Source organism: Trachinotus anak, unplaced genomic scaffold (genome assembly GCF_046630095.1).
Source record: "Trachinotus anak isolate AG129_WGS33_773 ecotype Australia unplaced genomic scaffold, CSIRO_AGI_Tana_v1 ptg000012l, whole genome shotgun sequence".
Taxonomy (NCBI): domain Eukaryota; kingdom Metazoa; phylum Chordata; class Actinopteri; order Carangiformes; family Carangidae; genus Trachinotus; species Trachinotus anak.
In genome coordinates this window covers 13017962-13042750 of record NW_027273863.1, presented here as the reverse complement: position 1 = coordinate 13042750, position 24789 = coordinate 13017962, and the positions used below count along the sequence as shown (strand labels likewise).

Sequence of the window (24789 nt, the reverse complement as noted above, 5' to 3'; positions counted from 1 at the left end):
ACACAGCAGAGCGTACGTTTGATTCCAACACACATATACAACCTGTGACAGACAGGTTTGCAGGGTGAGAGAGGAATCATACATTCATAGCAAAGTATATCCAGTTAAATTAAATTTGTAAAAGCTTGAAAAAACACACAAACACACACAGAACAAACTTAATCTCTTGACCTCCTATAAAATGGTCCATTAAGTGAATAGACCTGTGTATCTCTGTCTTGCTCTGTTTCTCTCTGCCTGTAAATATTGCGAATGTGGACAATAAATGTTTCAAAGTGGATTTTTGATTCCCGGCCATCAGTCCAGCTGTTTTTGGGTGGGGATCTTTTCACAATGGTCTATCTGTTTCCATGTGAGTGTTAAGGCCAGATCATTTGTCAGTTTGTCAGTGTGCACTTCAGTAAATGCAAAGTCAGTAGTAACATGTAGTGTAGCGACAAAACACCCAGATGCTCACTCTCACGCTTTATCGCTTTAACTCTGTCTTTATTTTTCTCCCAGAATCACATACACAGACACCACACACACACACACACACACACACACACACACACACACACACACACACACACGGACAGCATCATTAGACATGGTGAGAGCAGTGGTGGACAGGGAGTTGTGAAGTCCCTAACATAAAACTCCAGTACAGAGAGGCCAGTTGTAAGTGTCTGCTGCTCTGCTGTCTAGTTTGGCCTGTGGCCCGGTCAGGTACCACATCACAGAAAGCTTACTTATGTTTCACACACCCTCTGCACATCCCCACTGTGGAGCCAATGTAGGGACTCAGAGTTACTGTGTGCTCTAGTTTGTGAGGAGAGTTTGTAGACTGCATTTAGAAGACTAGAAATAAACTTAATAAAATATGTTTTCTCGGTAACATATAGGTTTAGTTGTATGTGTAACTCACAGTTGGTTTTGTGACTTCAGTTTGCCTTCACAGTATATGTCTCTCTTAGGTTTTAGCAGTGCCTGCAGCAGTCAGAGCGGGTTTGAGCTTTAAAGAGTTAGTGGAGTCCAGGGATGAAGAAAGCACTCGGGCTGAGCTGGCAGCCTGTCACAGGGAGGGGACAGATTCTTTCCACTTGAAGAAGATGATGGAGCTGGCCTTCACAGGAGCTCTGCTGCTCTTTGCTGCTGCTGCTGTGGCAACATTACAGCAACAAGTCTCACAGCACAGGGCTCTCTGTAGTTTGGCAACCAACCTTCATGAACCCAGACTCTACTTTAAGCATAACATTTTTTACCATCACAATTAGATGAAAAGCTCATAAAAATCCAGTGAACTGTGAATGTTTTTCCACATTGGGTCATATTCACTTTCCTCATGGGTTGCAGCTGTATGAAGACGGCAATTCTTGTCATGTTGAGAAAATACAGTATGTGACCTGTTTGTGTTTCTGGCACATAGTTGAGAAAATCCCCTTTTTCAATCTGATACGGTGTGCATTTGTAAAACCAAGTCAAAACACCATGTTCCAAAGGTTATCTCCAACAGGGATTACAGGCCCCTGTGGCTTCACATATTTTGTAAATTGTATTGATGGATGTTTTTTTTTTTTTTTTTTTTTTTTTTTTGGGGGGGGGGGGGGGGGGGGTTCATTGAAATGATTCCATTTGGGATAATGGGTATGATATGGTTTTCATTATAGGGTTGGATAGGGGTGGGTGATCTCGCCGAAAGATCACACCACAATCTTTTACGGTAGAATCACGATCCACAGTCTGAATCATGAGTCTCCCCATAGATTTAGTTGAACTTTTGATCAGATGACTACGGTAGTTGTGCATATGGCTGCCTGGACGCAAAGCCTGTCCATCCAACTCAAAGGCCCAACTCACAAATCTCTGCATCCTATTTCCTGTCCAGAACCAACTTAATCTTTCTCATGTTGTTTAATTCATTTAATACTTTTGGCTTCAGTGAAGATGACACCAAACAAAAAGAAGTCAAATGCAACCAATGCAGAAAAACACATTGCCACAGATGAAGTGCATGGCTCAAAAAAAGAGACTGATAAGCACCGAAATAATCATTCGTTAATCGTTCCTTAACCACTAAAGTTATGATCCACATTATTCACATACTGATAAATACAGTCTGATGGCTGCCAGATATGTAGCTTAGCCCTGTTGATAATGCACAAAGTTGTCTGGTTGTAATGTATGTGGCTCAGCTCTGTTGTTGAGCAGCGTTACAAATACAGTCTGAAGGCTGACAGTCTGGTACTTAGCTCTTTTGATTATGAGCCAGGTTACATATTAACAATATAACAAGCTAATGAGAGACCGCACCAATAAATTACCTAATTGATCAAAGGGGCTGGTAAATGAAAGAAAATTTTCTTCCATCCCAGAACCTTTGTTCATACCTGGATGCTTCGGGACACACTCATGACAGAATCTAACAGCCAGCACATCTGGAAAGTGGTTGTACCCATCCATTTTACAAAAAGTAGGATTTAGCAAACAAGCCAAAAGTAATAGTAGTGGGTTTATTTATCGATACATTTATTTATTTCAGTTCCTGGGAATATCACTTTTTTTTTTTTTCTTACAAGAAATAATTAAGTTTTTGTACATTTAAAAGTTATATAGTCTTTCTTGCTTTACAAATTGAGATCAGATTTTTTTTACCCAGTCTATTTTTGGATGGATAGGCAGTCAAAGAAAAAGTAGGACACCATCTTTTTTTCTTTTTTTCTGTCTCATATGAATCATATAAAAGTTGATGTAGAACCTGCACTCAATGCAATGTGTGGGCTGATGATGACCATAATGATGGAAATTCATGGTGAGTAACCAGGAGTGGTAACATATCAGGGGGCTTCTTCAAACCTTTTGTGCTTCTGCCTTATAAGGGCTTCTGAAGCCCAGTTTGAAGTCTGAAAGGCTTCTGCTTCCCAGAATCACAGCAGCAGCCTTCAGTGTCTGTTGATCCTGACATTTCTCAGGCTTTTCATCAGCGAGGTAGCTGCTGGAACATGCTCTCTGAAAACTGCTGATGTCACTCAAACTGTCATACATTTTCGAACAACGTCTCCATCATCTGGCTGAGAAAAAGCACAGTTCATTCACACGTGCATAGTTTCACGCAAACAATCTTTCCCAGTCAGTGCCTGACAGGAGCAGGGTGTGACAGCCCAACACCACAGTGTGTTGTTGTGATTGACTCATGAGGGTTACTTGAGGTCATGGCCAATAAAGTGTCACTAACGGTTAGCAACAGAATCAGCTTGTGCTAACTTGCAGTTCAGGGGTGTGTGACTCTGTGATTGTTTTAAAAAGGTTCTTACCATTACTCAGACTTCTTGGGAAATGTACTTATCTATTTCCAAAAGCATGACTAATTTCTGTTTTCACATTTCATACTGATTTCATAAAGAGATGATGAACTGATTTGGTTTTGTTGCAGAAAACACCACCATGTGGCCACTTAAAAAAAATATTTTGGCTCACAACTCTGGGGACATAGATGCAAAATTTTCCTGCATTCCTTGGTTAAAGACAAATCTTTCAACAGGAACATTTCTGCCTAAACAAATAGTCAGCCATTTTTCTATTATTTTCTATTCTCCTGTTCTATGTCCAACCAGTATTTTGCAATTGCAAACAAGCTTAGATAACCACTGCGTAGAAGAAGTTACCCGCCATCTGCCAATATGATTGTCTATTACTGTTTGTACATTGATGCACATCCAGACAAAGAAATATAAAACATTTTTATCATTTATCAAAACATATTCAAGGCCCGTCTGGCTTTGGCAGGGGTCTATGTGGTCTCTGAGTGAGCGAGTCCATGCATATGTCAACAGATTCTTTTTTTTCCTTCAGCTAATATGTTGCCCAGAAAGATGGCATCTGTAGTTTTATGGTCAGTGATCTGAGAATTGAACTTCATTTTTTTCCATAGTGTGATTCAGATTTCACAATAAAAGGTCAACAAAGCAAAAGATCTGGCTGTCAGCTTTGGATACAGGATTTTTATTGGCTTCATCTTTAACCACGGAAAAGGACAACAGCAGAAAAGAACTTGGCTTACTGTGTTAGTACGCCTTTGATTTTAAAATCATTTTGGAATCAACTTCATTTTCCATGTTGTGAATGGCAATGCAGACTTTTGGTGCAGTCCAGACTCTGACAGCTACTATTGCTGTCCAGTCCACAACTTGCTTATTCTGCTAGCCAGAGGCTCTGCATTAATTAAGAACTGTCTGGAAACTGGTTGGCCATAACAGGCACAATTAATCCATGCAAACAATACATCATATCTCTTCCAGAATCAGCAACTTTGGATGGCCGAGTATTGCAGCTCTCTACAGTTACTTTTACTTGCAGCCTGTCACTCTTCCTAGAGTACTTTCTCTCTTTCACTCTCACTCCCTGTCACACTCATACGTTGGAAATATGCTTATTTTTTTCCTCCTTTGGCTGCCTTTTCTTGGTCATGCAGTCTGAGATGTAGAGAGAATTGCAGCCATTTCCTCTGAAACCATGGACACACACACACACACACACACACACACACTTCTTTTTTCTCTCAGCTGATGTTTGTTTTTGCACAAAAGCATTATGAGCCTTTACAGTATGTGAGAGAATGGAGAGAATTTTAATTTAAAAGTTGAGAGGGCTTCTGCAGACTTTTAAAGATTACCACTGTCACTTTTTCCTTAAGTCTCCTCCAGCTTTTCCTCCTTCCTCCTTCTCCTTTTCTCTGTCCACATATGCAGTTTTACCACCACTGCCCTCAATGAGCTGATACTGTTTCAAATTGTCAGGGAAGAAAAAGAGCACATGTCTCGATGTGGGCATGCAAAAAGGTTCATGACTTATGATCCTGGTTCTCTAGTTTGACAACACTATCCCACATATTACACACGCACAGACGCGTGCACAGACACACACATTTACACCGGTACTGCAATAGCTGCAGTATTCATATCCCATCCCTAATGACCACATTTCACATTTTTATATTTCATAATCAGATTTTCTATTTCCACATAAAAATGGAATGTGTATCCACAGTTCCCTCCTGGTTAAGCTGCACACATACACACACACACACACACACACACACACGAACACTTCAGCTTCTTTCCTTTAGACGTCTTCAGAAGGTGATTGGTTACTCCTGGCAGTACAGATTGTAGTGTGACTAGAATGCAGTCAAATACATGCAGGAATTCAGCCCTTGATGCTCTCAAACCTGCCCCATCATCCTCTGACTGAAGAATGCTTTGAAAAGAAAGAGAGGGGAGAATGAGTTGGCAGGGTGAGAGGAGAACTAGAAAATATTTCATGATTTGGGATTTTTTTCAAAGACTTTTGGGAATAAGTGATCTCTCTTCGGATGCCAGTGTAATTTCAAGGTAATCCTAAAGTAGGCTGGCATCTTGTTTTTTTTTTTTTTCCCAACCCCTCCACCCTCAGCCCCCTCACCTGCTTACACAACTACAGGCTCAGTCTTCCTGTCTGAACACTTGGTACAAAATATGACAGATTTTTTTTTTTCTCCCACCTCCACTCTCTACTTTTACTTCTCCTTTTACTACTTGTGTCTGTCTGTCTTTCATTTCACTCTGTCACCATCTTTTTGTTTTATTTGGCCCGAGCAGTTGAAAATCTTATCTAGATGTTGATCTGAAATTGCAACACTTGAACTGCTTCGCACCACACTCATTTGTCTTGATTGGGCTGTCAAGGCATTAATGAACATATTGTACTAAATCTACAAGGGCCAATACACATTATACTATGGCACCCATCACATAATAATAAAGAAATAATAATAAGAGAAATGACTTCACTTTAAATCTGCCAATTATATTTCACTTATAATCACAAGATTATAAGGAACATACAATTATAGAAATTTACATTTGAAGTTTGGTTCAGACCAGCTTCATAAAAAGTAAGATATATAGCTATTTAATGTTAAATTTTAACGTTGAACATCTTAGAGCATGTTAGAGCATGTTCTCACTATCGCTTTGTCTAATCCAAAAGCAGGTGGATATTCAACATTGTTTTACACGTCAGAAAGAGAAGGTAGAGTCATGTTAGAACATTTGTTCCTGTAGCATTAAAGTCACAGCAAATCCCTGCTTCGCACATCGCATTAAGACTGTTGTTGCTATTGAAATGTTCTGCTCACATTTACCTTATGCTGCACTGTGACAGATCAGGAGGATGAGCCTTTGAAAGGTTGTTGTTTTTTATGGCATGAATAAACCGTGGTTTGTTTTGTTCAATGTGTTGTTCTGTAGTTGAAATGAACTCACATGGCTTGGCAATAATGTGTGTGGACTATCCACAAATGTGATGACTGCTTATACTGTAAAGAAGATAGAATGCTGGGGGAAAAAAAGCCAATTTGAGAAACTGCCTAAGATGCTTATTGAAACCCAGAGCCGGTCCTTAGAGCAGCAACAGTCTCTTTCTATGAGAGCAGATAAGGAGGGAGAGACTATTCACCACATATAATGCTTTCAACATTCTTTAAGAACTCATTTTGGTATATTGAACATGTACATTCTCTTCCTTTAGCTCCAAGGACAAATTAGAAATTTGCTTCTTCAGTATGTTGCTGGAGTACCACAACTACATTCCCTGTGTGCTCCCTCTGAAATAACCACAGTGGGGATGACATTTCAACAGAAAGGCTGAAATCTCTGGCAGTTTTGCCAGACTTAGTCACAACAAACCAGCAAACTGCATTGGACAGCAGCCAACTACCAATTCTACAACGACCCAACTGTGGTTTCCACAGCGACGGCGCCTTAATTGATTCCTCCTCTAATTAACATGCTTTAAGGACAGCTGGGCCAAGCGGCATTGTGTTAAACGTCCCCTGAACAGCACGGTTATTAGCTTAATACCCAACTGGTTATCTGGATGGTGTTGGTACACAACATTCTGCTGTTCAGCACAGCATTTGCTTGTGAACTCATGGAATGTGCATTGAATTTATTTAGTTGCTCTGCATAAAGAAAAAAGCTTAATGTGTTTATCATGGTTGCTGTCCAGAACCAAGGAAGATGTTTTCTCTTCCTTGCTTTCTATCTGCCATCATCACTTATCTTCCCTTTGCAGTCTTCGGCGAAAATATCTGGATTACAGGGGTGGATAGATACTTAAATTCTAGCTTACTTACTTAGTGTCTGCACAAATCATTGTATTTTTGACCTGTAATTCACAGCAACAGAATAGTTTCCTCTAGGTCTAAAGAGAACCGGTACCACACATAACCTGTTGTAGTTCACAGCTGAGGTAGGAAAGATGTTTTTTATTTTGTCTCTAATGAGCCATGAGTCCCCTAACCCAAGCTTGAAGACAGCATATCACATTGCAGCCTCAAAACAGGTGGAACCGGTACAAGAAACACAAAGAGCCTGTCTACAGGTTGTAGTGTGAGCCCATCCATAACCATAAAATGCAAAGCTTTAAGCAGTGTGCAATATTGTTTGCATTTTCTCTAAGTAATCCTCTTGTAACTGCCGATCTGTGAAAACCAAGCCATCCAGCTATTGTTAGTGGCTTTCATTTTTGTGGTGGGCATAAGTGATATGTTTTACCTGCTTCTACTGAAGAGCCCTCTCAATTTTCGTGACGCCTGGCCTTGTGTTATGGTTGTACATGACTCATTTCAGTGTAGCACTCATTTTCTCCCACTCAGGCCTGAGTGAGGGGGAGTGCATTTACATTGGGTATAAATGAGATACATGACAGATGTAATGAGTTACAGTATCAGAAGTACCCACTAGTGTCAGGATCATTTTTCGGTTTCCTCTTCCACTCTCTGTACTCTGGCATTAAAAACAGAAAGAACACCAGTGTGCTCTATAACTGGCCTTCTGATAACTTTGACATCGGTTTAGCTGCTGCAGAATTTTTGGTAACAATCAAACATTCCTACATCAGCATCAGTTTTGTGTGGTTTTCTCATTATTTCTGCTTGTTAATTTAAGACCTTGACTGTCTGGGCATCTACTCTTTTATATAATTCTCTTCTAAGTAAGGAAAGTCTTGACTGAAATATCTCACAACTATTTGCCACAGTTACATGCCCCCAGATGACAATCATCTATCTTAATGACTTTTGTGGTGCCCTGACTTTTCATCTAGTGGCACCACTGGTACTTTGGTTTATGATCAAATATCTGTTTTGCAAGGTAAACATTATACAGCCTCAGAGAGCCGCTAACATGGATTAGTCTTGGTTCACGACTGTATCTTACATTTAGTTTTGCAGTGTAATCAGTGTAAATGAGCCTGTCAGCTTTCATGACATGTATCTTTTGGGGCATTCAAGGCATAGGAGACAATTGGTTAAAGGTCACCTTTGCTGCCAGGTGTGTTGATAGACAGACAGAGTCTGGTGTCAATGGCAAGGATATTAGTCATCCCTCAACATCCCAAACCACCCCCATTCCTCCCACCCACCTCTCAACATGTCTTTAGTGGCTGTTCTCTCCATATGAAGGTCAGATGTGTTCACCAATTGATCTTTGTCAGCTTTCTCATGAATGTTTAATGGTGTGTGTGTGTGTGTGTATGTGCGCATGAAGCTAAAGGATGGTCAACATGAGCAAACTGTGTGTGTGTGTATCAATCGTTCCACATGTTCTACAAAGCTGGTACTCATGTCAGTCTACTACCTTCTTATTCCAAAGCACCATTTGTTGTTGTGTCAAGAGAGCTCCTTGTCCGACAGCGTGTGATGGAACAAAGGCCACCTTGATGATGGTGGACAGCAGGACGGGCCAGCAGGTGGTCCAATTAGTTGGCTCCATGCTGAGAGGGAGGAACATCATAAAGATGAGTGTTTCATGCTCCAGGCTGAGAAAGTCTTCATGCAGAACTCCAGTCACAGTGTGATGTGATATGTTACAAGTCAAGGTGTTGATCACAGTTCGATGCATCAGTGGTGCACAGATGATGTTTTGTCGAAAGTAAAATAAGCCATGACAACACATGCATGGCAGAGGATTCACAATCTATTCAAGATGTGTGGTATAAGAAAAGTGTGAGCTGTGTGGAATCCATTGATGTTTTGATGCAACGTGATTCAAATTTCACAGATCATCATTTGCTTCATGCATGAACTATGAACTGACTCTGAGAGGAACTTAGAGAAAAATCAACAAATGCCATGACAGTTGCAGATTTTTAACATTCTAATTGCCATAAAAATAGATCATGCACAGAAAACGTAGCCAGTGTTATGCATCATTTATTTAGGCTTTTTGCAAACTCTAAGAAGAATTGAACATACACTAGTTATCAGGACTGATCACCAGAAAGTTTTAGTTTAAAGTTTAAAAAGATCTAAACATTGAAGTCTGAAAAAAATAGGGCCTGGTCATAAAACGTGCTTTTGTTTTGGGCATTCATTCTCAACCTTATAATCAATGCTCCTCTTAAAATGTGGTTGTAATTAAATGTAACACATCATCCTACCACCCAGGGCCCCGGCTGCTGTACACCACCCACACTGCTCCTCTATATCCCCAGGATGTTGTGCGTCATCTTCTGGACCCTGACATTTACAAGGCCTGATATGTTAGGGCAAGAGGAGCGTCGTGTCATCTTAAGAACAGTAACAGGAGTCACAATGCTGCACAATGTTCCCAAGGGACACACTGTGCCCCTTACTGGTATCTTTCTGTGTACATAGGCTTGTGTAAAAGTTTTTCACAAAGGGATTTCAGCTATGTAAAATAAAATTTTGTCAGCGACTCCCACAGAAACTATGTATGGAATAATAATAATCAATACTTCCTGATAGGACTGGATAGAAGCAGTTAAATATGACAGAGTAATAGTAATACTATACATGAACCAGTGTGTAATAAACCTTGCATTGTTGTGTTTGTGGTTCAGGAGACCCAAGAGAGGTTTCCAAAACTGGGCCAGGTGGAGGCCTGGGATGAGCTGGGCAGTGGGGAAAGAGACGAGGGCAGCACCACAGACTGTGATGATGAAGATGGATGTCAAGCCTCAGGAGACGGTCCAGAAAAGACCTGTAAGTGACACACACCAACTTCCATATGCACAAATGCTCATATGAACACAAACCATTCCTCTGCTCCTTGTAGCCCCAATCTCATTCCACTGTCCGTCACTCATTATTTCCACTCCACACCAACCTTTGTGATGATTTTATTGTCATTTTGATATTTTGTATTGGGCTTGACCTTCAATTAGTTGATTTTGTGCTGTACATAACCAGAGACAGATTTTTCTCTGAACTGTTTTGTGAGGATCTATCATTCACTTCATGGTGTGGGAAATTCACTTTAAAACACATTTCCACACTCTGCAGTCCTCATCTACTGTATCTCCTTGAGGCTACAGCACAGGAGGTTCTTCAGATCCTGAGACAACAAGCCGATTTACAGTTGGCGTGCACACACACACACACACACACACACACACACACACACAAAACAGTGAAGAGGTGTTAGGGCATGTGCTGGCTTTGATGAGAATCATTTGATCTACTGCAGAGGCTTCACATTAATCATCCCTAATTATCATGTTGGTATTTTCCACCTACACAGTCAAACAAAGGAGTCTGGTGTGAAACATTGTCTTACTAGCATGGAGGGAGCAGAGAGGAACGTGGAGGAGCGAAAATTCACTCATCCATGCACACAATAGCAGCGGGTGCCAGGTTAGGTACAAGTGTTATGATTCTTTTCATGTGGGTGGTAAATAGGCCATCAGGGGATTCTGTACACTGAGACATCCAAGTAAGCTGACAGGAAAACATAATGAGGGAAAAGCCCAGTGATAAGATCCTCATTGGAGTAAGCTGATTCTTTTTGGCTTCCCCAAGTGCAGAGAAGCCAGATGCTGATTCAGCAGTCTCTCCATACCTGACATGTTACATGTTTCTTCTGTCCAACATATACACATTTTGCATGGAGGGCTAGCCACATACATTAACTTGTGCTTTATAATGAGCACATAAGTAAAATACAGCAGACACTGGGGTGTGCTCGTGGCCCAGATGTTTAAGATTCTTTAGTGCTTGTCATTCGTCTTCTGTCTCCATTTATGGCATTTCACCTCTACACTCTCTGCTGTCAAAATATCACTTGAAAATAAGATATTCAACATTATTCCCACATAGCATCAAATCCTTTTGCTCTTTTGAGTCACTGCGGTCACAGCATTGGAAGATCATTTACTTTTTTCATTGTTCCTGAAACATTTTTGAAAAGAGAGTATTGTTTACGAGACTCAGAAGCCATCAATCAGGCACATTGATGTGTTTTGGAAATTTCCAACTGATCCTCCATTGTCACTACTAGGCCTATTCATTTTCAGCACACTAACATATGAAAATGGTTCTTCCATCACCCTCCATGGGGCTGCAATTGACAGCGAAGACACAAACAGAAAGTAGGGCATATCTCATCAGTGTTTTCTTCAGTCCTGATGACAATTGCTTAATTGGTAATCAAAGCTCATTGTACTCCCGTACTGTGCTTGATGTAGTTTTACATAACTACTTGCAGTTATAAAGTAAAGTAAAAACAGCAGTAGTCAATGCAAATTAGTTAAGATATTTTAGCACAAAAATAAAGATCCCACTATGAGGTATTAGCCATTGCAATACACTGTATGCATGTGCAAAGAAATACATTCAAAATGTAAAGGCTCCAACTCCACATACAAAAGATCACCACGGCAAGTGTGGCTTAACACTACTGGTGCAATTTTTTAGTGTAGCGTGGAGGCTACCCACACTGCAATACAGGTAATACACTAATCAATAACCATTACATTCTCAGTTACACACTGCTCTGGTCAGGTCATAGCTGCTCCTTGTTGTGATGTGGATAAAACATGCCAGCTTGTCTTGAGCTCTGACAGCAGAGCCTGTATCCCAACAGCAGGGGGTAATCAATCAAAACCACTGTCTGTGATTTACTGAACAAAACCCATTAGTCTGTGCTTTAAGTATAAATCCATATCCTGGTGAGCTTGGTTCGGCTGTCCTTTGGCTTTCAAAAGAAGGTTTGTCATCCAGTAACAAAACCATGCTGCTTTGAAAGGTATTTGGCCTCTTGGTATCTATAGAAACAGATTCTAGTATTGGCTCTATCATAAGACAACTCTGACTATGACACAGAGTCATTTGGGGCAAAACTTGTCCTCTGAAGCAAAGATACTCCAGTTTTGCTACATCGTCCATTTACACTTGCCAAGGCTTGCTTTGAACTCAGTTGTGGGTATGATCAGTTATTTTTACAACTTTCAGGTGAATAACTGCTGTGGTAATAGATATTCATTCTTCTATCTGAGTCATGTGCTGCACTCCCCTGTCAAGCTCTTTGAAGAGACCAGTTTTGGAGTTAGGATTTTACCTAAGATTTATTATTTGATCTAGGATTGCCTCCGACTTAAAGCATTTTTAAATCTTCTTAAAGTCATTCAGAGCTCACCATCTGACATGTGACAGTGTACTGCTTGGCTGCTTGATGTTTCTTGATGAGATCTGCCTCACTGATCACCCGTTGATGCTTTAAAATTGAAAAAAAAATGCTCTGATCTGTTATTCTATTATGACTTCACAAAAAATGGTTATTGATCCACATCAATTTTGGCAACTGTTAAAGGTATTCCTCAGGTGGGTGAGGTTGTAATGCATTATAGGGGACAGGAGGCATATTTTAACTTCCATCTGTCTGTGCATTTGTTTGCCTCTGTAGATGTGGCAGAGCTCCAAAGGTCCATGTTAAAAGGGGGCATGACCACCCACTGTTCTGCTAAGAGAGACTTCATTACCAAGCTAATGAACAGGGCTAATCTGCAGAGGACAGACTCACTGTCTCTGTCATCACGCAGATATGATGGAACTGCTGCAAGTCTTACTGAGGAGATAGGATGCATGCATACAGCTTCCTGCATACTGAAAGTATGTTTAAGAATGCAGATATGGATGCATCTTCATACATGCAGAAGACCAGTGGTTGTGAAAACCTAAGGAATTTAAGCAACCACATGAAAACTGAGCGACAAATATACAGTTGACACCATCTGGCTAAAACTTAAAATTTTATTGTAAATGTGCTAACAAAAAAAACTATAGACAAGAGCAGAAAAGTCACATTCTTTTCACATACTCCAATTTGCTCTCCACCACTACAAGAAAGCACAGTCTGATTGCATGATGTCACGCCTGTTTGATCTTGGTTCAGATCCCACTACTCTTGCCTGGAGACATGCTAGTGTACTTTGTGTGCCAACTAAACAAGGCCTGGTCATGTACGAACTGCCATGACCACAGCCATGAACAGGAGAATAAATCAGTGAATCTGTAATGAACCATATCATCCCTCTGCCCTGCAGCTATGAGAGCCTCTTCTGTGGTACATTTTGTGGCGTGACTATGGCTTATTAACTGTATTAGCCCGGGAACACTTATGGCTGCTCCTTCCAAAGGAGCTATTCATTTGTAGCTAGCTCATTAACGTATTAATCTCTAAAAGACCCACAGTGGCACATTAGACCACTATCTCTCCATTAGATAGGGAGAGGAGACTCCAAATGTATGTGCATCAAAAGGTAGAACATTACTTTATTTGTCTGTCTGCTTCCCGTAGTCCAGCAGCCTTGTCTTAGTCTCTGGCAGGGTTGACACAGCCCTTTCATTTATGACCTTTTGTGCAGATCTGACAAAACAGACAGGTAAATGGAGGAAAAGAGATGTTATTTCATTGCACTAAAAGTGCAAGAGAAGGTAGAAATTTGCTTTTAGATTTCATGAAATCTTAAAGGAGTTTAGGATGGAGATTTTAAAAAGAAAATATCCCACTGCTTACACCTTTTGTATTTGACTGCAGTACAGTTTTGTTTGTCTTGCTCTTGAGGCAGTCTGCCCGGCAAAGGTGTGAGAAGCCATAAAAACACAATGAGGAGAAAGCAGGTTATCCATCTCAGAGGAGGAGGTGAAGTAAATGCATGGATAAACACTTCCTGTGATTGAGCCGGGGGGATGTGCAGTGAAAAAGTGTGAATCGTACAGCCATGAAAGTACAATTCTCTTTTGGTAACAAACACCATCTGTCAGGAACACTGGTGAGCTCACCAAGAAAGTGAAGACACCCCCGGCATCGCTCACACACACTGCAGTTCAGTGGCTAAACCTGCCTATTAGCATGAAGCCACTGGCATTGATTGTTTTGCTTTGTCATCCTGTCGCAGAACATAATTGTCTAAATGTGACGAGATTGGAAGATTTAAGAGTGGATCAGTGTATATATTAACTTTCTTTGTCTCTCCTTGCATACCCTTATACAGCAGGAAACAGCTGGCTGTGTGCATCTGTGTGTGTGTGGGGTGTGTAGTGTAAACCTGACGCTAAGGGAAGAAAACACTATTTAAAATCCAGAGCTGCTAGTTTTGTGAAGTTTTTGTTGTGAAGTTGTGAATTTTTCTCCGCTGTAAAACACACACACACACACACATTCATGCAGAGGTGGGTCGGTATGGCAGCAGGTTTTGAATTTAAGTCTAAAGGGCACCAGAGCGAAATCTGTACTCCCCATCCATCAATGCCCAATGTTCATAGTGTGTCTTTCACTCTTTCCCTCAGACAGACACACACACACACACACACACACACACACACTTATTATGAATACTGTGCTATCCACAGCTGTATTTCTACACCTTGAATGTCAAGGTTACAAGGTAGTAATTAGTCCAATATGACCTTGAATCTGACCTTGATACAGTGATTCACCTTTGACATCAGCCTAACAAGCTTTGTTGGTTTCTGTTGTGTTTGCACCTGAATGTCAAAGGCATGGAGAGAACTTCTCTCCAAAGCCTATAAGGCCATAAAGGTGTGCGGCAGCTGTTCTCCCTGGCAGGGGAAATACATTCCTGACGTGAACGGCTGCTTGGGCAGGATATGGCCAACCTACACCAGTGTTAGCAGGATTACACTGGATCGGCCCCAAGCCCACTACAGCCTGCTGTTGCCCTGGATCCAGCACGCACCAAGCTTTCATGTTAGAAAACTAGAGATTAAGGGAGAAGTTCTGCAAGTTGAGGTCTGAGGGAGGGCACAACGTCAGAAGTAGAGGTGATTGGGACAGGAAAAGGGTTTGAGACAAACAGAAAAACGCAGGGGTAATATCATACGGCTGTATGACGTGATTATATAGTGCAAAAGGTAACGGAGCAGGAATTGCTAAAGGCTGACTTTCAGGGAAGATGAGTGAAACATGCAAACTTGTGTTTCAATATACTGTGAGAGGGTGGGTGGAGGATTTGGTGCGTGTTTGCTCTGCCAGGCTGGTTAGAACCAATCCACCCCATCCTCGATCTTCCCATCCTAGGTCCTGGACTGATCCTGGGCCCCTTGGGACTGGCGTGTGTCGAGACCGGCTGGACAGCAGATGTCCCGGTGCGGATATTACCAGTAGAACTGCCATTTCCCTTAGCCTTTCATCTGAAGCTCAAGGGGCTGAGAGTGAGCTCCGCAGGGCAGAGTAGGGCTAGAGAAGAAGGAACAAGAGGATCAGAGACAGCTTTGGCAGGGCAAGGCGATGGTCTGGTTTGCGGATAGATGTGGGTGGAATGAGTCACAATTTCTCTCAGATATGCAGAATCATCTATTTGTTTTATGTGACACTGTGAATAACATTGCATAATTTTCCTAGTACTTGTCTTGACTAATGCGAATGATTCTGAGAAATCTCAGTATCCTTCAAGCAGAACAATTAGAGTAATAATCCCTCAGACTAATATGTTCTCAAACCCATTTGCAGCAATTAAACTAACTGACAGATTCTGTTTTCTTAATATCGCTGTATCACACAATGGTTGTTGTGCGCATCAGCATTTGTGATTAAGTGTCTCCTATCTTCTGCTGCTCTCATCCATCCCTTTTTATACCATCTTCCACTTTGCCTTTCAGCTGTCTCCTTTTTTGTCCAAGCTTGGCATATTCTGCCCTGTGGTTTTTATGGCACTATGAGAGCATATTAGCTTGAAGGGCTCCCTCGGCGTGCGGTCATCAGTGGAGAATGGTTCTCATTAGCCAGCATCATCATTTCGTTTCTAAGCAGTGTCAGTGAGACCTTTATGACTGAGCCTCTCCAGCACACCTTTGGGACCCTGGTTGGGAAACACCAAGAATCACTCGTATGGCAACAGGTTATAAAGTAAAGGAAGTGGTGCGAATTACTTCCTTGAAAGTTAGTGAAAATGATTCATAGAATTCAGCATTTTGTATGGTTGCTATGAAGTTTACTAGCAGAGGAACAAGGAATGCTAGTGACTCAGTGCTCTGATACTGTAGCAATATAAAAGTCTTAACTACAGTATGGCAGAAGGAGCTGTTATTGACTTATATAACAAGGAATCCTTACAGGTTTCCAAGCAGTAAATGGCACTTTAAAGATGGTGTCCAGACTCATAAAGTGGTCTTTATTGAAAGCTGCAAATTCAGTGGATATGACTTGAATTTTATTGTGTGCCTAGCACACTCGCACACCACCATTCCACCCCGGACCCCAGTCAGGCTTATATTAAACTTTTGGGTTGTCATTGGGACCAGAGTTAATCAGTGCTCAATGAATTTATGGAAATATTTTGTTGCTGGCTACACAACAGACAGACCTACAGCTGAGGCTACTTTGTGATGGCCCTTGTTTATTTGGGCTGCTTTATTAATGCCCATAGTCAGCCTTCTCTGTCGGAGGTTGAGATGGGGATTGGATGAGAGGCTGGGTGTGGGGTTGCATGAGTGACCTCCTTGACTCTCCTGCCTTGCCTGGAGCCCATCCCTGGCTACTAACACAGAAACTGGCATTCCTGCTGTAACACAGCACTGAGCAAATAAAGGCAGACATTCCATTGATATTGAAAAATACAGTTGAAGGATAAGCAGGGATGAGTTTGATCCTCTTTGTCTCATCTTAGGCTGGTATGCAGGGGGAAATACAAATTAGGTGAGGGGAGAAAGCGTGGAAGGAGCTGGGATGGAATTTTCCCACTGAGGCAGGTACTTCTATCATGAACTCAAAAGATACAAACTTTTGTTTTGAGGCAACACCGCGATCAGAGTATCTGTTGTAGATAGCAGAGGTGCATTAGCATTGCATGAGTGGTCAGATAATGGAGGTTGGTACCAATGAGCCAATTTTTGTATTGACGACCTGTAGTGAGAATCTGTGTGCAGTCTTATAGAGGTGTATGCATCAAAGGGACACACATGGAAGACAAGTCACTTCATTAAAAGCCTATCCTATTGACCAGCAGTGAGAGTGACAAAGCCTTTCTCCTTTATCCATAATTGATTTGGCAATTAGAGCTGAACCTGGAACAGACTGTCAGGCCCGAGGGCCAAGAGGGGGCTCACCTCTCACTGCTTCAGCTGATTACAGATCAGATTGGAAGGGCCACTGACAGCGTACTTAATGTAGTGCACAGTTCTAATTTGATTCTAAAACTGCAGTCAGTTACACAACCAAGAGTTTACATCAAAGTATTTGACTCGCCCCCATGAAATCAAACATTTATAACATCACACCACAATTTTTTTTCCTTTTCTAACCCACATAGATTTCTGAAAACACTTTGAAGTTGAAAAGGCAAGTATCACTTAGATCATTTTAATTCAGAGGAGGCTGGTCACATGGAGTAACACAAGGTTTCCTTCTATTCTCTGCATCTTATTTTTGTGTGGGCACTGCTGCTGCTACTCTTTGTCGCTGAGCAGGTGGTACTCTAATGGCAGTTTGCACACTCTAAAGCATCTTTTTCCATACTTCAGCCTTTGTAGCCCTATGTGTCACTTGAACAACAAGAGCAAGCTCTGAAGCACTGAATGTGTCATTGGATTCTTGACACTTCAGACAAAAATGTATGGAATCACAGAGAGAATATGATTTATCTTGAGACTTCTGCACTGATTCGCTGATTCCAGTGGGCAGGGATCCATCTGTGGCATGTTAAGTGAGCAGACATAGACAGTAGCGGTGTCTCTCGAGTGCTACCTGATGTGCACTTCCTCTTGACTATAATGGATGGCAATGAAGAGTGTGTGTGTGTGTGTGTGTGTGTGTGAGAGAGAGAGAGAGAGAGAGAGAGCGCAAAAGAATATGAATGTGAGTTTATCTGTGCATCCTTCATGCTTGTCTGTCCACAAGGACAACCTGACACCTGCCAATGCAATGAGGCATCTGGTGTTTGAGTGCACACAGGTGTGGCGTTAGGCGTGTGTGTGTGTGTGTGTGTGACTCAATGCTGATATCATCCAAATGAATGTTCTGGTGGGAAAGCAGCGTATGTGCCTGTGTAAGATTGAGGAGTTGTACTGGGCCTTCAACTCCTGTGTTGCACAGAGGCAGCTTTCTCCTCAGGATTCCCCTCCATCTTGAGAATCTGTCGCATTGACTGGTGGAGGTCACTGTCCTCCCAGGGCCTCTTTAGCCTATTTGTTTCTGTGTGTATGTGTTTGTGTGTGTGTCTAGGGGAGTAAATCTTAATCTTGCCAAGGGGCTTAATAGTCTAGTACAGCCAAGAATCGCACTGGGTAGATTCCATTGCGCTGATCCTTGCTCCGGAGTTGCCATGCTGCTATGCCCGTTGCTAGGTTAGCTGTAGGCTCAGATGTGTACCCCACTGGTGCCCCTGTATTTTTGGCCCTTTAGCCCCTCGAATGGCCTGCCAGAGACCCCGTACCAGTCCTGGATTCCCTATACAGGTTGCCTGTGAACCAGAGGGACAGTTCCCAGAGAAGTGAGTTTGTGTGTGAGTGTGCGGGCAAATTCAGTGTGTAACTTAGAATACAGAATAGGGAGATTAGTTTTTGATGGGGTGAGGAGCCCCTGCCTGACATGGGCCCACATAAAGAGTAAACCATGGACAAAAACAGCACAAAGATGAATGGCCAGTCATGAACTGTGTGAATGCATCCTTCCCTTCTCTCCCCCCTCTAACCTTACCACTCTTTTTAAGAAAGTGTATGTGAAAAGAGATAAGGGAACACTGTGTGAGTTCTTGGGAAGGTAAATGTCTGTGTTCGAGACAGTGAAAGAGAGGCCATAAAAACCATTGTGACCCAAAGAGTTTTCTCCTGGGCCACAATGGTTCTCCTGATGTACCAAACAGTGTCAGGACACTCCTGATCCATTGCCACCAAGAGGAGCATCAGTCTTTTATTGGTGTCCGAAGGTCTGATCAGAGGCAGGCTGATAGCTCTGTGTCTTGGTGATACTGGCTTCTCCCAAGAATAAAAAAGACTTGTATTGGACTACATACATTCAAAAATGAAAAATATGTGTTCATGATAATATTGCAACCAAGAAGTAACAATGAATTACTGAATAGATGTGTGCTTTAAGGGGCTCCGTATGCATTGTATGGACTTTTTTAAAAATCTATCTTAATTGTAGAACTCATCTACTGTTGAGCCCCAAAGGAGGGCTGCCGAACAGCTTATCTACACAAAGTGCTATAAGTGTAGAAAATTATTAGGGTAAAATCTACAATCATAAAACTTTAAATCTTATTTGGAATACGTGCATGTACTAAAAGGGAGTGGTAGAACATTGTATGTGTATCCTCTCTCCTCATTTAGGAAGCAAAGAGCCTCTTGCTCTCAGAGGGATAGATGGCAAGAAGCAAATATCTGGCAAAGGTCACACATCAGGTTGGATCAGAGGAGAATGCTCTGTCACTGTTAAAGTCAACAGAGACTAACAGTACAAATAATTTCACTGCGTTTGAAAAACAGCGAGCAGACGCCCACATTTCGAAGACATATTGGCTGTTGCGTTTGTTTTACTGCAAATGAATCATTTAGCAAATCAACAGTGTCATTATTCAGCCACTTGGCAGAGCTGTCGCAGGGGTAAGAGAGGAACAGTTGGATAAACTGTACTTCTGTTGTCTCTGAGGCATGCTCACAAGTCTTGAACGTTAGCTGGAACCAAACACACACTTTTCTCTCTGCTAATTCAGACAACATGCCTGTGTGTGTATTTACATGCACTGTGACCTTTTTCGCCTGTGTGTGTGCTTACATATATGTGTCTGCCTTTGTGAGTGGTAAAAAAAAAAAAAATGAGTCAAAGGTCACCTCTCTTAATGAAACATCACCGTGAGGCAGATCCAGTGGCCTTGTCAAAACTCAGGACCATGAGCTGCTTTACAACCCCCACCCCTCCTGCATCCGTCTCCCATCAACCGCCTAGCAGGGAGAAAACCTCCAAGGTCAAGGCAGAGGTGTGAGCCTAGAGAGAGGGAGATTGTGAGAATGAGAGAGACTAGGAGCAAGTTACTGACCTCCACCCACCTCTACCACACTCCCTTGTTGTGCCATAAATCGAAGCTCTACCTTCTGACCATCTCTATAATTATACACAGCAGGCAGAGTAGCGAAAACCACCACGGGTGCTTTAAAGTCCATGTTAAGCAGGTCAAAGTCTTCTATTTACACATGTAACTCCTGTAGAGTTAAGTTACATAGTACAACAGTAGGTTACACTAAAGATAGATTGAGACCCTACAACGCAATTCTGGGTTCATTTTAATTCAGTGAAATAGAAAATTAACACAATTGAATTGAACAGAACACATATCTATATTTGTAATGGCTACAGGTCTGTGCTCAGTCCAGACAAGCTGCCTTGTCATGTTGATAGCATATAGTATGACAACTTGCTAAGCCCCAGTATACAGTAGCACCATTCCTCACTGGATTACAGCTCTGCAGCCAGGGTTCTGCCAAGAGTCCCATGGAGGCTTGCACAGCACACACACACACACACACACACACACACACACACACACACACACAGGGTTAACTCATTGGATATGTCCCTTAGTAAACTCTTTGCCCTGTTGGACCAGTACTGCTCCTTTTAGTGAATCTATCCATATGCTTTTGTGTATCCATATGTGTTGTGTGCATTTATACTGTAAGAGTGTGTATTCTTGTCTATGCATAACATGCTGTGGAAAAGAGAGACTAAATCTTATCAGTTGAAGACAGAGGGAGGACTGTTCGAGAACGGTTTGCTTCTTCTGCATAGATTCAAGGATTTAGACTGTGTGGCAGCACTGGCTGGGTGCCGGCAAACCAAAGGGAGCACAGAGGAGAAGAGAGAAGGAAAGAGAGAGAGAGGAGAGTAGTAGAAGAAAACTGACATGGCTGCCCAGACAACCATCATGCAATTTTCTGTCCCTCAGAATTTTTCCAAAGAAATGATGGCCAAGGCGTTTGTTATTCCTCCCACTCACCTTCCAACCTTTATTCCTCCCTTCCTCTCTCCCTCCCCTCCAATCCCTCCTTCCTCTTGGCTAGAACCCGAGGTCCACCTCTTCCTCAGTGCTGTGGCCAGGCTTGTTAGAAGCAGCTGTTGTTGCTCCTTGGCCAGTGGGAAATGGAGGCTCCTCCAAACACACAAGCTGCCCATCTGGAGAGGCATTAATGGCAAAGGACACTATGAACCATTTCTCACACGCTAAGCCAACACAGATGTCAACAAGGTGGAGGAAGACCTTGTAGTGTATGAGTAGTTATGAAGGTAACACTGCCTATATTCAAGAGTGTTGGATGGTCTAATGTATAAAGTGACATGATCCCACATCCTGTTTCTCCTCATGACCCTGTCTACCACAACCCATTCTTTCTACTTGTATAGCCCCCCCCCAAACACATACACACACACTCACACACACACACACACACACACACACACACACACACACACACACACATATACACACTTCACATTTAATGTCTGCATAGTTGCACAGACCTCTCAGCACTCAGGTTCTATTTGTCTGTCAGGTTTGCTTTGCCCTGCTCTTGTTTTTCACTGTCATCCTTTGTTGCCTATTACAAAGCTTTTTACCAATCAAATCACATTTATCTTTCAGTGGTTGAGAACATATGTCATTGACTGTGGAATGTGCTTGTGATGACAGAAGCATGTAAATGTGGCTTCACGTAACCTTGATACATGGTGAAGATGGACATTCATCTTTCTCAAACTGAAAAGCCAAACTAACTGTTTTCTTCTTCTAACCCTTATGTCATCTTTCACCCCCTCCCACCTTCTGTTTTTCTGTGTTGCTTGTTCTCCTTCCTTATTTGGAGGATTTACACATGAGCCAGCTTATGAAGCACGGCTTATGTGTTAACATTGTCTCATTATGACAACAACACCACATTCCATTATCCCCCTGCCCTCCTGCTTTTTCACTTTTTTGTGCCCTTAGGTTGTTGAATGCTTTTAGGAACTTTTTCTATTTCAATACACCTCTTTTTTTCTCAAGTTTCGACTGCTTCTACTGTTCTGTTTTATCACTTAGATACTGTAATTCCTTTCAACTCTTGCAAGGGAATATGGCTAAAAGTTTTGTCCTAATAAAGATCCATATTATCTGATAAATATTCTATCAGTGTGCCATGTTACAGAAAACATACTTTTTGGATCAAATAGATGACAAAGAAAATTAAATGAAGCTGAGGATAAGTTAAAACTAAGATACAGCATACAATTCCTGGCCTTTATTAACTCTGCGTGAGGGTTTCCCCTGAGAACTTATTCATAGTAAGTCTGCCAAAATAAATGTTGAGAACTGTGTAAATATGTTGCATTGAAAGAAAAGAAACTTCTCCAAGATAAATATGGCACGATGCATTATTACATTTCAGTATAAAATGACAACAATGTTGTCGAATTTGACTGCACCTGTCAATGTTTTGGAGGACTTTCCCTATTTCACAATAGATGTTTATCTGCTTTCAAGACTTCAGCAAAGCCATCTTGCAACTGTTTAAATCTGTTTAGAACACATATTCTCAGTATAAAAATATTTCAAACTAATCTACCACAGTACTACTGCACTGATCCATCCATCAAATTTTGGCCACTTATGTGAGTCCAGGTCACAACAGAAGCACATGAAAGCAGCCGTGTCCACCATCTCATTGTGGAGGACACTGGAACATTCTCAGGTTGGGAAACGTAATCTTTTGTACATGTTATGGGTTTGCCCTCTACTTATTTATGATGCAGTGTAAGCTTAGGTTTGTTTATTTATGAATTTGTCACATCAGATGCAACTTTGATAGGCATTTCAAAGTATGTGAGATTTTATGGGGTAATTCCAAATTTGACTTTGCCCAAAAATGGACCTGGTTAGATGATTAGTTTAATGTGTACTGACTCTCAGCCTTGTAATTCCATTTTATTGCATCCAGTTTTATTTTACTTCAAAGATCACAAAGCATTCCAACACCATGCAATCCCTGCCTTATATGAAAAAGACCCTTTAACCAGTTGGCCGCACTGTTCCCTATGCTGTAGTTGGTTGGTCTGGCAAGGGCCTGTTCTAATAATTAGCCAGTTGGTTAGCCTGCATTGGAGTAGTGTTAGTGTTATTTTGGCCCATTCAAATGCTGTTTTCTGACAACTCCCTGATGAGATGCAGCCCATTTCCATTGAAACAATAACACCAATCTGATTTGGGATAAATGATGTCTTTGTCTATTGTCCTCTGGAACAGCAAAAACATTGGCACGGGAAACACTTCTCTCTCTCTAGAGCCCTGCCTAGCCCTATTCAGGCATACACATAAAACCCAAGTGCACAATAGGGATGGGTTGATACGCATTCTCAGTTCGACAAAAGGATATATTTTTTAGAATTACACATTTGACTATGCCGTTTGTGAATTTTTGAAATCATATTGCAAGACGGATTAAAAAGAGCAATAAATTCTGTTCTTTTATCTCAGTGGAGAAATGATTTTATGAGATATTAAAAGCTCTTGAATTGTGTGTTACGAAATTTTGGGGTTTCATATGTGTGTAACATCTCAAAACCTAACACACACCTGGCTGTCAAACAACACACACAGTGGGGCGGCTTTAACTGTATTTAATTAGACAACTGAGCTCTAGACAGATCGGTTTATACACACACTGGTCTGAATCATTGAAAACCTGTTTTTGTGACGGTGGCAGCTTAAAGAGTCACTTAGACTCTGGGTTTAGGCATGGTCAGTGCTCTGATAACTAGTTTTCCCCATATCACAACACACACAGTCATTCTATCCTTCACCCTTGTCTCTATTTGTTTCTTCCATTTGGGTACAAACTAAATATATAGCATATGTTAGGGCTAAGTGTTTCAAGTTAATGGGAATTTGATTGGGAGTGTGTGGTTCACTTCTTGTGCTGGGGGTGGTAATCTGTCTGTAATCCAATCATGTACGATTTTTGGTCAGGGTTGGGTTTGGTCCGGGTGGGACTTCCAAGAGAAGTGGAAAGAAGGATGGGTAATGAGCAGATGGAATTAATTTCCTTTCGGCTTCAGAGACACCAACACATTGTCACCACCCAGAGGAAAGTGAGATGAGGAGAGGAAAGAGATACGTTCACAGTGGTGATGTGGTACGAGGATCGAAGTTTGAGAGAAACTGGAAAGAACAGCAGGGGTAGAGACATGAGTGAATTTTGGAAAGCAGGGTTTTTACCGATGTCAGCAATAGCGGGTTTGTGCGTGCAACTGTATGTGTGTGTTTGCCGGGACTGTGATAGAATAGGTGCTTAATGTATGCCCTACCCTCATCAGCCTGATTTATCTCTGATTGGCTATAATGACACAGTGAGGGCTGTCCATCATCTGCTGCTGGAGATTAGACAGCCTGTCAGTTCCCAATCATGACGTGTGTGTGTGTGTGTGGTTAGAGTTCAGTTTTTATTATACTGTTGCCCTGTGGGGCAGAAAAACTTTGTATATT

General features: G+C 41.7%; 1 protein-coding gene across 6 annotated transcripts in view; it reads left to right on the top strand.

Moving 5' to 3' along the window:
• gpc5c (glypican 5c) overlaps positions 1 to 24789 on the top strand; it is a 99653-nt gene that overhangs the window by 71881 nt on the left and 2983 nt on the right. For all 6 annotated transcript variants that reach the window (XM_071490416.1, XM_071490418.1, XM_071490419.1 and 3 more), the window contains one exon: positions 9883 to 10024. In XM_071490416.1, coding sequence (XP_071346517.1) covers positions 9883 to 10024 — 142 coding nt within the window. The remainder of the gene's footprint in view (positions 1 to 9882; positions 10025 to 24789) is intronic.